Source organism: Microtus oregoni, unplaced genomic scaffold (assembly GCF_018167655.1).
Source record: "Microtus oregoni isolate MIOR12 unplaced genomic scaffold, Mior012 000077F_ref0000221, whole genome shotgun sequence".
Taxonomy (NCBI): Eukaryota; Metazoa; Chordata; class Mammalia; order Rodentia; family Cricetidae; genus Microtus; species Microtus oregoni.
In genome coordinates this window covers 3199117-3211314 of record NW_024544029.1, presented here as the reverse complement: position 1 = coordinate 3211314, position 12198 = coordinate 3199117, and the positions used below count along the sequence as shown (strand labels likewise).

Here is a 12198-nt window from a genome sequence, read left to right as displayed (position 1 = left end):
CCTTCTTCTGGCCTCCAAGGGTACTTGCTCTCACATATACATGTACTTGAATGCGTACACACACACACACACACACACACACACACACACACGCATGTGTACTTTAAAAAATAAATGAATCTTCAAATCATGGCAAGTATTTGATGCTGAAGGACACAGCATTGTCAATGTTTTTTTCTGAGCTGACTGATATTTTGATTTTTATAGTCACCAATGATGATAACTAGTTTGCATAAATACATAAAACAAAATGGCAGAAGTATGTTTAGGCTATTTCAGAAATTGTATCCTATTCCTAAATCAATTTTTGCTTAAAAATTTTTTAATAAAACACTAGTCAGCATTTCAAACAATATCATTTAAAGACAAACTAACACAACATAATCCAAACATACTAATTCAATTATCTGTACGCTGAGGAACAATGGTAGAAGAATATTAAATGTTTTCATTTTCCATAATTAGACCATCATGTTTCTATAGAAGCAGAAAACCTTGTATAACAGTAAAAACACTGCAATTCATAGCATACTATAGTCCTTAGTCTCAGCTGAGGTATCCTGAGCAGCATTCATCAGCGCTGCATGGCATGTATGCATGCTGTATGTTCAGAACCAAGGCTGCAGTGACGTCACATGATACAATACAGGAAAGCACTGGCAGATAACTGGCAGATTCACTACATTTAATTCTGAGTTAACTTTTGGTTATTAAATGTTCAGAAACTCTTACTGTTGCCATTTTTTCCAATCCTGACATTCAGTTACTCACCCTCAGTCACAACCCACAGATTAAGAGACAATAAATATAGTGTAACACCAGATGTATGCATGCTAATTTGTTTACTCACATGCCTGCCACGTTAGAAAAGATGCTGCAATGAGGATGTGATATGCAACCGGAGCTGAATACCTAAGCCAAGTCTGGTGATGCACCTGTACCCCAACACTCAGAAGGCTGAGGCAGGAGGATCTGGGGTTGGAGGCCTGTTTGGGCTACATAGTGAGATCCCCACCAGCAAGAGCTACATACTTAGACATTGTTTCAAAAAAAGAGAGAAAAAAACCTTCAATTATACTCACCAAATAAATAATTAAAAAATTGAATACTTGATAAGACAATCTGTCGTTTGTAAAGGACCATACTTATGTGGCTTTTGTGGAAGAAGCCAGAGACAGACACCAACCACTTCAGAGCCCAAGAAGGCTGTGTGCTCAGTGCATTAATCACCAACCCACATGAAATTATGCCTGGACGTTAGTCAGTACCTGCTGTTTACCCTGTCAGTGTCACCGGCTTGAGCAACGGAGGTCACGCTGGATAAAGTTTGGAAGTTTGAAGAGCCTTTAGAGGAGAGCACATGTCACAATCAAGTACTAGTCATTGGGAGTTTGGGGTAAGTTATGGGGATGCCGCTGAAGACTCGATCTTAGACTTCCGAACCTCATAGTACTATTAGAATTCTATTGTCACACAGGGGTCTAATACTTTTGGAGTTCAAGACTCTGAAAAATGGGATTGTACCCTCTCCCCTTTTTATTTTCAAATAAAGCTAAGTCAACTATGCAGGGATTTCTACAGGCTGGTTCCAATGCCACTCAAACCTTGAAAGGAGTAAGTGAGTGATGTCATACACAGAAGGCTACTGACTGTAGGATCCCATTTATGGACCTAGCCAGAAAAGGTAAATCCCTAGAGATGGAAAGTGAGACAGTGCTTGAAAGGGCGGGGGAGGGTATAGCAGCTATTTTTCTTGTTATGAAAAATCCCTGGCAGGAAGTACTTAAGGGAGGGCCTTTGGCTTACAGTTCAAGGTTTCATAGTCCATCGCGTTGGGGAGGCACCCTGGCAGAGTGTGAAGTGTCTGGTCATACTACAGGAAGCAGACAGTGGCAGGCAGGGGGCCCAGGCTGTGAAAGCACCAGGTCCTCCAGCTAAGCCCCACAGCCAGGTCTGCACCCAGCAGGGGACCAGCTGATCAAACCCAAGAGCCCAGGGGGGACATTTCGCATTCAAACTTCAACAGGGAGGACCAGGTAGGACTTAGACAGTGATGCTCGGTACATATTACTATAAGCATATTGAAATATGAACTTATTCTATGTTAAAATGTCTAAAATGGTGACTTTTCTCTCCATTGATTAACAACATGGAATGAGGATGAAGCCGAGTGCATGGATACTGCTTCAGGGGTGTCCATTCTGGGCTCTCCCTGGGGAGGGGACGTGGCCGGGGGACCATTTCCAGTCAACTAGAGGCTGCTTCCAGAAGAGCAAACTGTAGATTGACACATGCCTCCTGGAATCCAGTGTAGTTCGAATTCTAACTGGTTAGCTATCAGGGTGTGAAAGCTGAAGGATCAGAGAAGCAGAGCAACCGGCCACTAGGTTCTTACCTCTACCAACACTCAGAGCAAATGGGCCATCCTGTCCTCAGACTGCATTGAGCTCGTCTCTCACTGTCTTACATTCCTCTTTCTTCCCAGCCATTTCACTCCTGTCTCCATCTCCCTAGGATTAAAGGTAAGGGATCCCAAGTGCTGGGGTCTCCTTTGTGTGAGCTCAGTTTCTCTTTTAGACTGGATCAATTTCATGTAGCTCAGGTGGCCTTGAACTAACAGAGCTCAATCTATCCCCCCTGAGTCCTGGGATTAAAGGTGTGTGCCACCACTGCCTGGCCTCTAATGGCTCAACTCTGCACTCTGATCTGCAGGCAAACACAAACAAAATATCACTACAACCCATCAACCCATACATGAACTGAGCTGGAGTTTGAGTCTGTCCTGAATATAATCTCCAACAATGAGGGACGCGGGGCAGAGTGCTGCCTCCCTTGCAGATGTCGGGCAACTTATACACACCAGCAGGGGCCAGCCAAGACCAGAAAAGGCTACAAAAGGTGGAGGCACTTCTGGGGCTGGTGGGCAAAACCATGTGTTTCCTACGGGTAGACACTTGGGTAAAACCTCTATAGTAGCAGAGAAGCAGAGGTTAGGGATGGAAAGGGTATTAGAGAAGCTGGCTGGCCAGCTGAGCGCAAGGGCAGGCCTTGGAGCCAGTTCTGGCAGATGAGCTGGCTCGCCCCAAGACCCTCTCCTGGGGGAATGTGGGAAAGATGCTCCTGCTTTCACAAGTTCTTATTTCTAATGCAGTCAATTAGAACAGGCTTCACCGTGGGGGAAACTGATTTCCAAAACACCTCCCCATGTTCCAGAAAGGGGCCACCCATGGACAGGGAGCCAGACCAGAAGTAGCCAAGGCAAACATCTCTGTAGCTATGGAAGTAGTAAGCTCCCACCACGGCAAAACTGCAAACTGGCCGTGGAAGCATGAAAACAGAGCACACAGACTAAGTAATGGCCAGCAGACCCCAGCAGGGTCCAAGGCCAGCAGCACCTGCAAGGCCCACAGCACCAACAGCTGTCAGGGTGAAATGCCAACAGTCAAGGTCAACAGCAAACAAAGATGAACGGGGGCTTCATAGCTGGACCACTCCCCCCCGTCCCCGGGAGAGCATCAGGGGAGCAGCGTGTGGTCATCTCCCTTGTTGGGCCTGGGACAAGCACAGAGTTTGGGCCCCCATTGGCTCAACTTGTGAAATACCCCGAGAATGAACCAATCACATCAGAAATGGCTTCCGTCTTCCTTTCGTTTCTGCCATCCTATAGAAAGCCCCTGGACAAACAGTTCCGTGGGTTTCCCCTTTCTTGGATCCTCTCCTGAGCTCTGCTTTCGGCCTTGGAGTTTAATCTTCTTTAAGCTGTATCTCTATAATAAAAAGTTCCCTTCCATGCACACCCTTCTTGTCTGTGAATTTCTTGCGCAATTTTGGGGGACAAGGACCCAAAGCGGAGCCTCTAACTCGTGAAGTTCTGTGTGACCCTTGGCGTTCAGTGCTCTCACCTAATATGAGAACCCTCGCTCTCAGAAACACCCCCTTTCCCGTTCCGCTATTATGAGTACTACCTGGTAGTGAGGACTCCATGAGCAAAAGAACAGAGTGCCACAGGCGCGAGAGTTAGTGAGTGTGCGTGTAAACACACACACACACACACACACACACACACACACACACGTGTGCGCATGCGAGAAAAAAAAGAGAGACTCACACATGCAAACAGACACACAAAAGAATGAGAAAGAGAGACAAGGAGGGAGTGGGGAGAGAGAGAGAGATTTCACTGGGTCACAGAAAATGTGCTAGAATCAAAGGGAATGAAGACAAGGACATGAAAACCCCACACAGAAGAGAAAGCCCTACCGAATGGCAGTTATTAGTAAAGATGACTAACTGCGATAGCTAATCTTGCTTGTCAACTTCACTGGATCTGGAACAAACTAAAAGGCAAGCTTGCTGGGCAAAGCTGGGAGGAATTTTCTCGATCAGGTTTCTGAGATGAGAAGACCCAGCCTGAATGTGGGCAGCACCTCCGCGCAGCAGCTCAGATGGAGGAGATCTGGAGGCCAAAAGGCTTTGCTTTTTGCCTGCAGGCCCTGGCTCTTGCTGGCAAGGTCATCTACCCAACTCCTGCCACTACCGCTGTCGTGTTCGGTTGCTCATACCAGAATGTGACTTCTTCAGGCTTCCAACACGGACTGAAGAATCCACCCAACAGTGGAAGAGGGAATCCTCTAAGCCTCCAGCCCCAGGCTGGGACTGCTGAGGCATCCAGCCTCACAGACAACACGGCTACCAGGTTCTGTGTCTCCCCAGTGTGAAGACTGCCGGTGATGGACAACCTAGACAGCAGTATAAGGCAAGGTGGTGAATCTCCTTTTAATATATATATCCATTGTATTAGTTCCAGTCCCCCAGAGAAGTCTGATATACTCCTGCCACAATAATCTCTTGTCTTTGATCGCTAATTCTTTAAGCTTTTTAATATAACCTGAGAACTTGGAAACCACAGAGCTTGAAGGCCCAGGGACCTCATCTCGATCACCACCTCCAGCCAGGAGAGGCTTCTGAAACCTGAAAGACGCTCCACGATCACACCCATCTCGGTGCACAAGATTCCAAAGCCATGTGTCAAAGGCACTTCCTACTATCCCCTGGAGTCATTCTCAAACGGTCAGAAACACCAGCAGATAACACCGCGTGGACGAGACCAGAGGAACACCCGCCTGTCCTATTTTAAGGCGCCGAGACGGCACCCGGCCATCTGCCTTGGTACTCATTCCAAGTTGGAGGAAGAAACTTCTCTGTTCTGTTCAATTTAAACTCCTCAAGACCATTTGAACGCATTCCATTTTCAAACAGTTTGGAGTGCAGCTGTTTATCATCGGGTTATGGGACAGTGTCACGCTGCGGGGTGGGTGGAGGTGGACAGTGAGTGAGATGCTGTGTGCAAACAAAGCTCCATCTGGCACGGCAGAGCAGGCGTGCGCCTTCGCTGGGTGCATTAGGACTAGGTCAGTCACAAGGGACACAGGCACAGTGCAGAACCATTCGTGCAAAACCAACGGGGACCAGGAGGGAATACAGTTAAACAAGAAAGGAGAGCACTAGGATACTTTCAGGTGTTTCTCGGCTCCTCTACGTTTCTCCCTGCTTTCAGACAAGCTTTAGGAAGTGTCAAGGGTAAGAAGGAGGAGACAGATGATCTCGCCATCTAGAATGGGCTCCAGGTTTTACCTACGCCAACCAAGTGTCACATAGCATGACCATGACAGAGGATACCATGGCCTTCATAGGATGTTCCTTAAAGTGGAGAGGGGGTGCTATGGTTTGGATATGATTTGAGTCTGTATACCTCTCCCCCCCAAATTCATGCAATAGAAGCCTGACCATGTGTGGCGACGTAAGAGTGCTGGGACTTTTAGGGGGTGGGGCCTAATGCCAAGTCATTAATTCATGGAGGCTCGCCCTTGGAAGGGATTGAAGCAGGTTTCAAGGGACCACAGATGCTAAAGGTGTTATAAAAAGACCAAACTTGGCTCCTGAACCTCTCTGGCAGGCTGCTCCACTTCCTCTCTCACCTTGCTATCATTCCATCCACCACACTGTGAGCGCCATGGGAACCCACGCAGAGGCAGAACTGACCTAGGACATCAGCCTCGGTAACCGTGAGCTCAGTTACATTTCTCTGGAGAAGAAAAACGCTGTTTTTGGTATTCTGTTAGAGCAACAGAAAATGGACTAATATGGTGGGGATCTATTAGAAGATAAAGATTAAAGAATGCCTGAAAAATAAAAATGTTACCTTCCACAAAATAAGGCCACACCTTTTTGCCATCATTCAAGCCATCTTTCTCGTCTCCATGCTAGTAAATACGCACCTTTCACAATTCTCTTGCTTCTGACATACGTGGGTGGCTCAAAGATCAGGTTGCAAACAGCCTTGCTTAGGAGTCTGGGTACAACCACTTTACGCTGTGGGGTGATGGCATGCTACTTCTACCAATTGCCTCCAACTACAACATAACTTAAGCTATTTTTAAAAAAAACACCCATTTTAGCTCATTCTATGCCAAGCACAGGCTATTTCCTTCCAAGGATGTAAGCAAACTACTGCAAAACCCGGTCACTTATTGGCACTCCGTTGATGACCTGATTCTACTCCCAGGTTACACTCAACTTTACGACCATAAAGCCTTCAAACCCAAGTTTCTTTGAGAAGCCAGGGGGTGAGGTCTAACAGAAAAGCTTAACCTATTTCTCTGGGGGCATAAAGAATGCACTCTTGGAGCGCACTAGGCTGGGCACCTGTGGTAAAGTCGATCTTCAGTGAGAGAGAAAACAGCATGAACTGAGTTACTCTCGCTTGGACACACTTGGATACACAGTGCTATGCCAGAACCAGTTCATACACAGGTTAACACAACACACTTGTACGGGTCCACCAGATCCACGCCAAAAACCCACTCGGGGAGTTTCCACTAAATTTAAGGTTGCCTGGGGTGGGGTGTGGGGAAGGTGAGGTAATCATTTAGTTTTAAGTAGTATTAGCAGTCATACGCTCTGCCCCCACTGCCTCCCTAATTTTGTCGGCCTTTCATTGGTTCCCTATCCCTTCTACTGTAGTTGGCATGTTTTTGTAGGGACAGTAATTTATTTATTTTAATCCGTGTACAGTGGCCAAATGGATCATTTGGCTCAGTCAAATCCCGTCGTTTAAGCCTTAAACAAAAATGGATTTTAAATCGAAAAGCTCACCAGCCTCAAGCTCTACCTCATTTTCACATGGCCTTGTCCAGCTTATGCCTTCCCAGCACGCTACCTCAGTCTACTGGAGCCTGGTAGCTGCAGGGCCTTTAGGGGACAAGTCCTTCTGCGTAGCCACCCCTACCAGATTAATCCTAGTCCCCCGCAGCTGCCAGCAGGGCTCTGGATTTTTGTTTGTTTATTTTATTTTTTTTTAAAGCTAATGCCCTTATCTTTGCGCTCCAGCCGGAAGGTCTCTTGAGCCTTCTTTCCTGCCCCCTTGCTACTAGAATTGGGCCCGGTGCCTCGGGCTGCCTTCTCCGAGTTAGGAAAGGGCTCGAACTTTCCCTGGGAACCGAGGGGCGTCCCCGCGGCGCCTTGGCATTCCCCCCTGCCTCCACCCCTCCCCGCAAAACCCCGGTGTCGCCCGAGGGAACGCTCTGCGGCCCTCACTACAGTCCTCCTCCTCCAAACCCCGGGCGGGAACCCCAGCAAGCACCCGGTGCACCGCGCCCGCCAGGCCCCTCGCTCGCCCCAGCCCCTAAACCAGGTTCTAAGGTCGGGGTGGGGTGCCACCTGCGGGCCGCCACGCGCGGGCTCCGGTGCGCGGCTCCCCGGCAGACTGGGCGGCTCCCTACCGGGCTGGGCGGCTCCCCCGCGGGTGCGGGGCGAGGGGCGCGGGGCCTGGGGGTGGCAGAGTCGCAGGCCGCGCTGCGGTCCCACCCGGCCGAGAGGCGGCGCGGAGCCCGCACGGGGCCGCCTCTGCGATTGGCTGCACCCCCCCCCTCTCCCGCTCCGCCCGCCGCGGCGCCCGTGGAGCGAGGACGCGGGGACCCGCCTCCCGCCCGCTCCCGACCCCGGGCGCGCGGGATAAAAGGCGGGCGGCGGACGCGGGAGCCCGGGCCCTGCAGCCTGCGAGCGCCACCGGCGGGCTGGCTTCACCCGCCGCCCACCCCACCCCGCTCCCTGCGCGCTCGAGCCCGAGCGGTACCTGCAGCCGAGCGAGAGCCGAGGACACTGCTCCTTCGCCGCCGCCTCCAAAGTCGCCAAAGTTGAGAGGCTGCCGCCCACCGGGAGCAGGAGGGAAGGTGCGAGCGCGCGGGGCTCGAAGCGACCCCGCGACGCGCGGAGCTGCCGAGCGCACGACCGTCGGCGGCCTCTCCCGAGCCGCGGCGGCTTCCCAGCGCTGTGAGTGGTCCGCTAGACCGACGGCTGGCTAAGTATTTCCGTTCAATTGTTTATGGGATGCGATTGTGTGTTTTTGTGTTGGTGGAGGGAGTTAAGGCAGAATGTGTCCTTTTTAAAAACTGAGTTTCTGATAGTGAGACGGTTGCATTGAGAGAAGGTACCTGGAAAGCCTACAGAGTTGGAGGAACCAAGGAGAAAAAAATGCATTTAACAGGCTTCCTTTCTTTCTTTTTTCTTTTGGCTCCCTTGTTGGAAATGAAAGTCATTTCCGAAGTTAATTGAAACGGAAGTAAATGCCGAATAACTGAGGGCTTAACTAGTGGTAGTTAACCTGTACTTTCCTCCCTTTTTAAATATTGTTGCCAGATTGGTGGGCGGCTGAACTGGTAAGAAGCGCCTGGAAGAGACTGAGAGGCGACCATAATGTCGTTAAGGTTCCACACACTGCCCACCCTGCCTGGAGCTGTCAGACCCGGTTGCAGAGAGCTGCTCTATTTGTTGGTGATCACCATGATGGTGAACCCCGGCGCCTCAGGAATGTGTCCCACGGCTTGCATCTGCGCCACTGATATTGTCAGCTGCACCAACAAGAACCTGTCTAAGGTACCTGGGAACCTTTTCAGACTGATGAAAAGACTGGATCTGAGCCATAACAGAATTGGACTTCTCGATGCCGACTGGATCCCTGTGTCGTTCGTCAAGCTGAGTACTCTGATTATTCGTCACAACAACATCACCAGCATCTCCACGGGCAGTTTCTCCACGACTCCAAATTTAAAGTGTCTTGACTTATCATCCAATCGGCTGAAGTCGGTGAAAAGTGCCGTGTTCCAGGAGCTGAAGGTCCTGGAGGTGCTCCTCCTCTACAACAACCGCATTTCCTCCCTGGACTCGGCAGCATTCGGAGGGCTCTCCCACTTGCAGAAACTCTACTTGAGTGGGAACCTCCTCACACAGTTTCCTATGGATTTGTATGTGGGGAGGTTCAGGCTGCCCGATCTGACATTTTTAGATGTTTCTTATAATCGAATCCCTTCCATACCAATGCACCACCTAAATTTAGTGCCGGGAAAGCAGCTGAGGGGCATCTACCTTCATGGAAATCCGTTCGTCTGTGATTGTTCCCTGTACTCATTGCTAATCTTTTGGTACCGTAGACACTTTAGCCCCGTGATGGATTTTAAGAACGACTACACCTGTCGCCTGTGGTCTGACTCCAGGCACTCCCGTCAGCTGTCCTTGCTCCAGGATAGCTTTCTGAACTGTTCTGAGAGCGTCATCAATAGCTCCTTCCACGCGCTTGGCTTTATTCACGAGGCACAGGTCGGGGAAAGGCTGGTTGTTCACTGTGACAGCAAGACTGGTAATGGAAACACTGATTTCATCTGGGTTGGCCCGGATAACAGACTGCTGGAGCCCGATAAAGACATGGGAAACTTTCGTGTGTTTTACAATGGCAGTCTGGTTATAGAGAGCCCTGGTTTTGAGGATGCCGGAATTTATTCTTGTATCGCAATGAATAGGCAACGCCTGTTAAATGAAACTGTGGATATCATGATTAATGTGAGCAATTTCACCATAAACAGATCCCACGCTCATGAGGCGTTTAACACGGCTTTTACCACGCTCGCCGCCTGCGTGGCCAGCATAGTCCTGGTCTTGCTTTATCTGTACCTGACACCGTGCCCATGCAAATGTAAGTCCAAGAGACAGAAAGATGTGCTGAACCAAAGCAGTGCCCATTCCTCCGTTCTCAGTCCCGGCCCCTCTGGTGATGCCTCCACTGATGAACGGAAGGCAGGTAAAAGAGTGGTATTTCTGGAGCCCCTGAAGGATACTGCAGCCGGGCAGAACGGGAAAGTGAGGCTTTTCCCCAGTGAGACTACAGCCGAGGGCATCTTAAAGTCCACGAGGGTGAAATCTGACTCAGACTCAGTCACTTCTGTGTTCTCAGACACACCCTTTGTGGCATCCACTTAATTGTGTGCCTGTCTTTCTCTGGTGTCATGATTTAATCTCTCCCTTATTTAACTTCGTGTGGTCCACAAAATCAGTAGCAGGGGGGAAATTGTTTTGTCTTTTGAGATAAAACCAAATGGTGTCTTAAGATGGTTGCTAGGAAGTGAAGTAAAGCACACCGGTTGCTCACTGTGCTGGGGAAAGGGGAGGTTGATTTTGAGAGTTTTAAGTTCTAGAAAATAGCGTCTTAGCCTTCAACATCTTTGATGATCTTAAAGCAGAAGGTAATGTGACTGACCATGATCCTCTTATCAGGCTTTCTTACAGGAAAAACAAAGCTTTATATTTTCATTCCTTAAAAATAGAGCCTATTAACTTACAAGAAACAAAGTTGAGCTTTTTTTTTCTTTTTTTAGAAAAACATCAGTGACTTCTTTTCATCTTTAAAAGATGTAGAAGGAGGAGTAGGGTATTTATAAAACATAAAGTTAGTTTGGAGGTTTTCCAGCCAAAAACCATCATTTCAGACCAGAATGGCCAAACTCTGATAACACTCACGGGGTTATGCCACAGCCTGTGGAGTGTGGAGTAAGCAGTGGAAACGGGGTGCTTGTTGGGCTGTCTCCCTTCCCTGTACTATTTATGCTGTACAAGAGCTCTCACTGGGAAATTAAAGGTGTCATTATTTGTCGCCAAGAATGTGTGTCCCTATCAAAATGTCTGAGCAACTCTAAACCTTCGCTGTAACAGGCTTGTTTGTCCATCTGCTTGTGTATCTGTAAACTCTTAAGTTACATGGACTACTCAGTGGCCCCAAATGTGACGGACTTGGGACATTTAAATTAGTATAAATACATACGCTCTGTGACTTGATGTTTCAGTTGCCTATTTACAAATGCAATCTGTGATGTTTTATGTGACCGGATTGTACTGTTTGTGTGAAGCACCGTCACATGGTGCACACGTTACGGCAAGGGTCTCTTCAAAAGTCTTGTGATTGCCGTAGGGATTTTATTTTTATAGAGGGATAAAACAGCTTTAAAATATCCTAATCCGATTTTTCTCTCTGTGTCATAGTTTATTCTGATATCATGTATTCCAGCCAGGTTTGGGAGAAACTTAAGTTCTAGTTTTAGGACAAGTGAGTACCTGGGAGAGCTGAGTATTCCCACATCTGCCAAGAAATGGTCATCTGCCTCTCCGGCACTGGAACGGAGGGTTTGAACCAATTGATGCGTCAGCTTCCTTCCCATATTAAAATTTGGTTTCCTGGCAGTGCTGTCAGCCCCAGAGTCACCCTGGCCTTCTAAACCTGTACCCTATGTCGAGGGAATACAGGGTTAAGGTGAACATCACTGACAGGTCCGGATGGACCAGCACAACACCAGAGCTCACAAGGGTCTGAGTGAAGGAGGCTCAGAGAGACTCATGGGTTGGGTATGACCAGTGGCTGAGGGACAGGAAGAGACGAAAACCCAGGCTCAGCATGCTCACTGGAGGGACAAGGGGTCCAAAAGAATTGTTACCTTAAACACTCATGGGTATGGAGAAAGAATGAAATCAGAAGCGGGATGAAAGGCAGAGGAGAAGCAGATCCACGTCTTCCTAGGGAATGCTGGGCGTGGTCAAAGTGAGATGTTCTAGAGACAGAGATGAGGAAGAAAGGTTGACTGGCTCACTGGGAAAGCGGTTCTCGTAGTGGCGGACTAAGGACAGCTCTCTGAGTGCTGTCTGGCATTCTCTGTAGCAGACTGGTTGTCAGGGAGTTAAGGAGAAAGTGGTTGGGGGGGCCCTAGGGAAAAGGATGTGGAATGGGGGCTCAGTACTGTGAACACAGGGTTAAAAATGACCATCCGGCTTCTCAGATCCCTCATCCTTCAGAGGATGGGATCCTTCAGAGCCATGTTA

At 48.9% G+C, this 12198-nt stretch overlaps 2 protein-coding genes across 8 annotated transcripts in view; one reads left to right on the top strand and one right to left on the bottom strand.

Annotated features, from left to right (window-relative positions):
• Pced1b (PC-esterase domain containing 1B) overlaps positions 1-8247 on the bottom strand; it is a 139891-nt gene extending 131644 nt beyond the window's left edge. For 2 of the 6 annotated variants that reach the window (XM_041642686.1, XM_041642681.1), the window contains exon 1: positions 8135-8247. The gene's annotated coding sequence lies outside the window, so the exon portion shown is untranslated. Of the gene's footprint in view, positions 1-4562; positions 4590-6278; positions 6357-7719; positions 7892-8134 lie in introns of those variants that run through there. The other 4 variants (XM_041642682.1, XM_041642684.1, XM_041642683.1 and 1 more) reach the window with 4 other exon arrangements.
• On the top strand, positions 8214-11336 carry Amigo2 (adhesion molecule with Ig like domain 2). 2 transcript variants are annotated; one of them, XM_041642679.1, is made up of 2 exons: positions 8214-8331; positions 8698-11336. In XM_041642679.1, the coding sequence occupies exon 2, from the start codon at positions 8755-8757 to the stop codon at positions 10309-10311; it is 1557 nt and encodes a 518-aa protein (XP_041498613.1). In that variant the 5' UTR covers positions 8214-8331; positions 8698-8754; the 3' UTR covers positions 10312-11336. The 2 variants fall into 2 exon arrangements, with proteins under 2 accessions (XP_041498613.1, XP_041498612.1); XM_041642678.1 differs by having other exon boundaries at positions 8224-8363.
• The last annotated feature ends 862 nt before the right edge of the window (positions 11337-12198 follow it).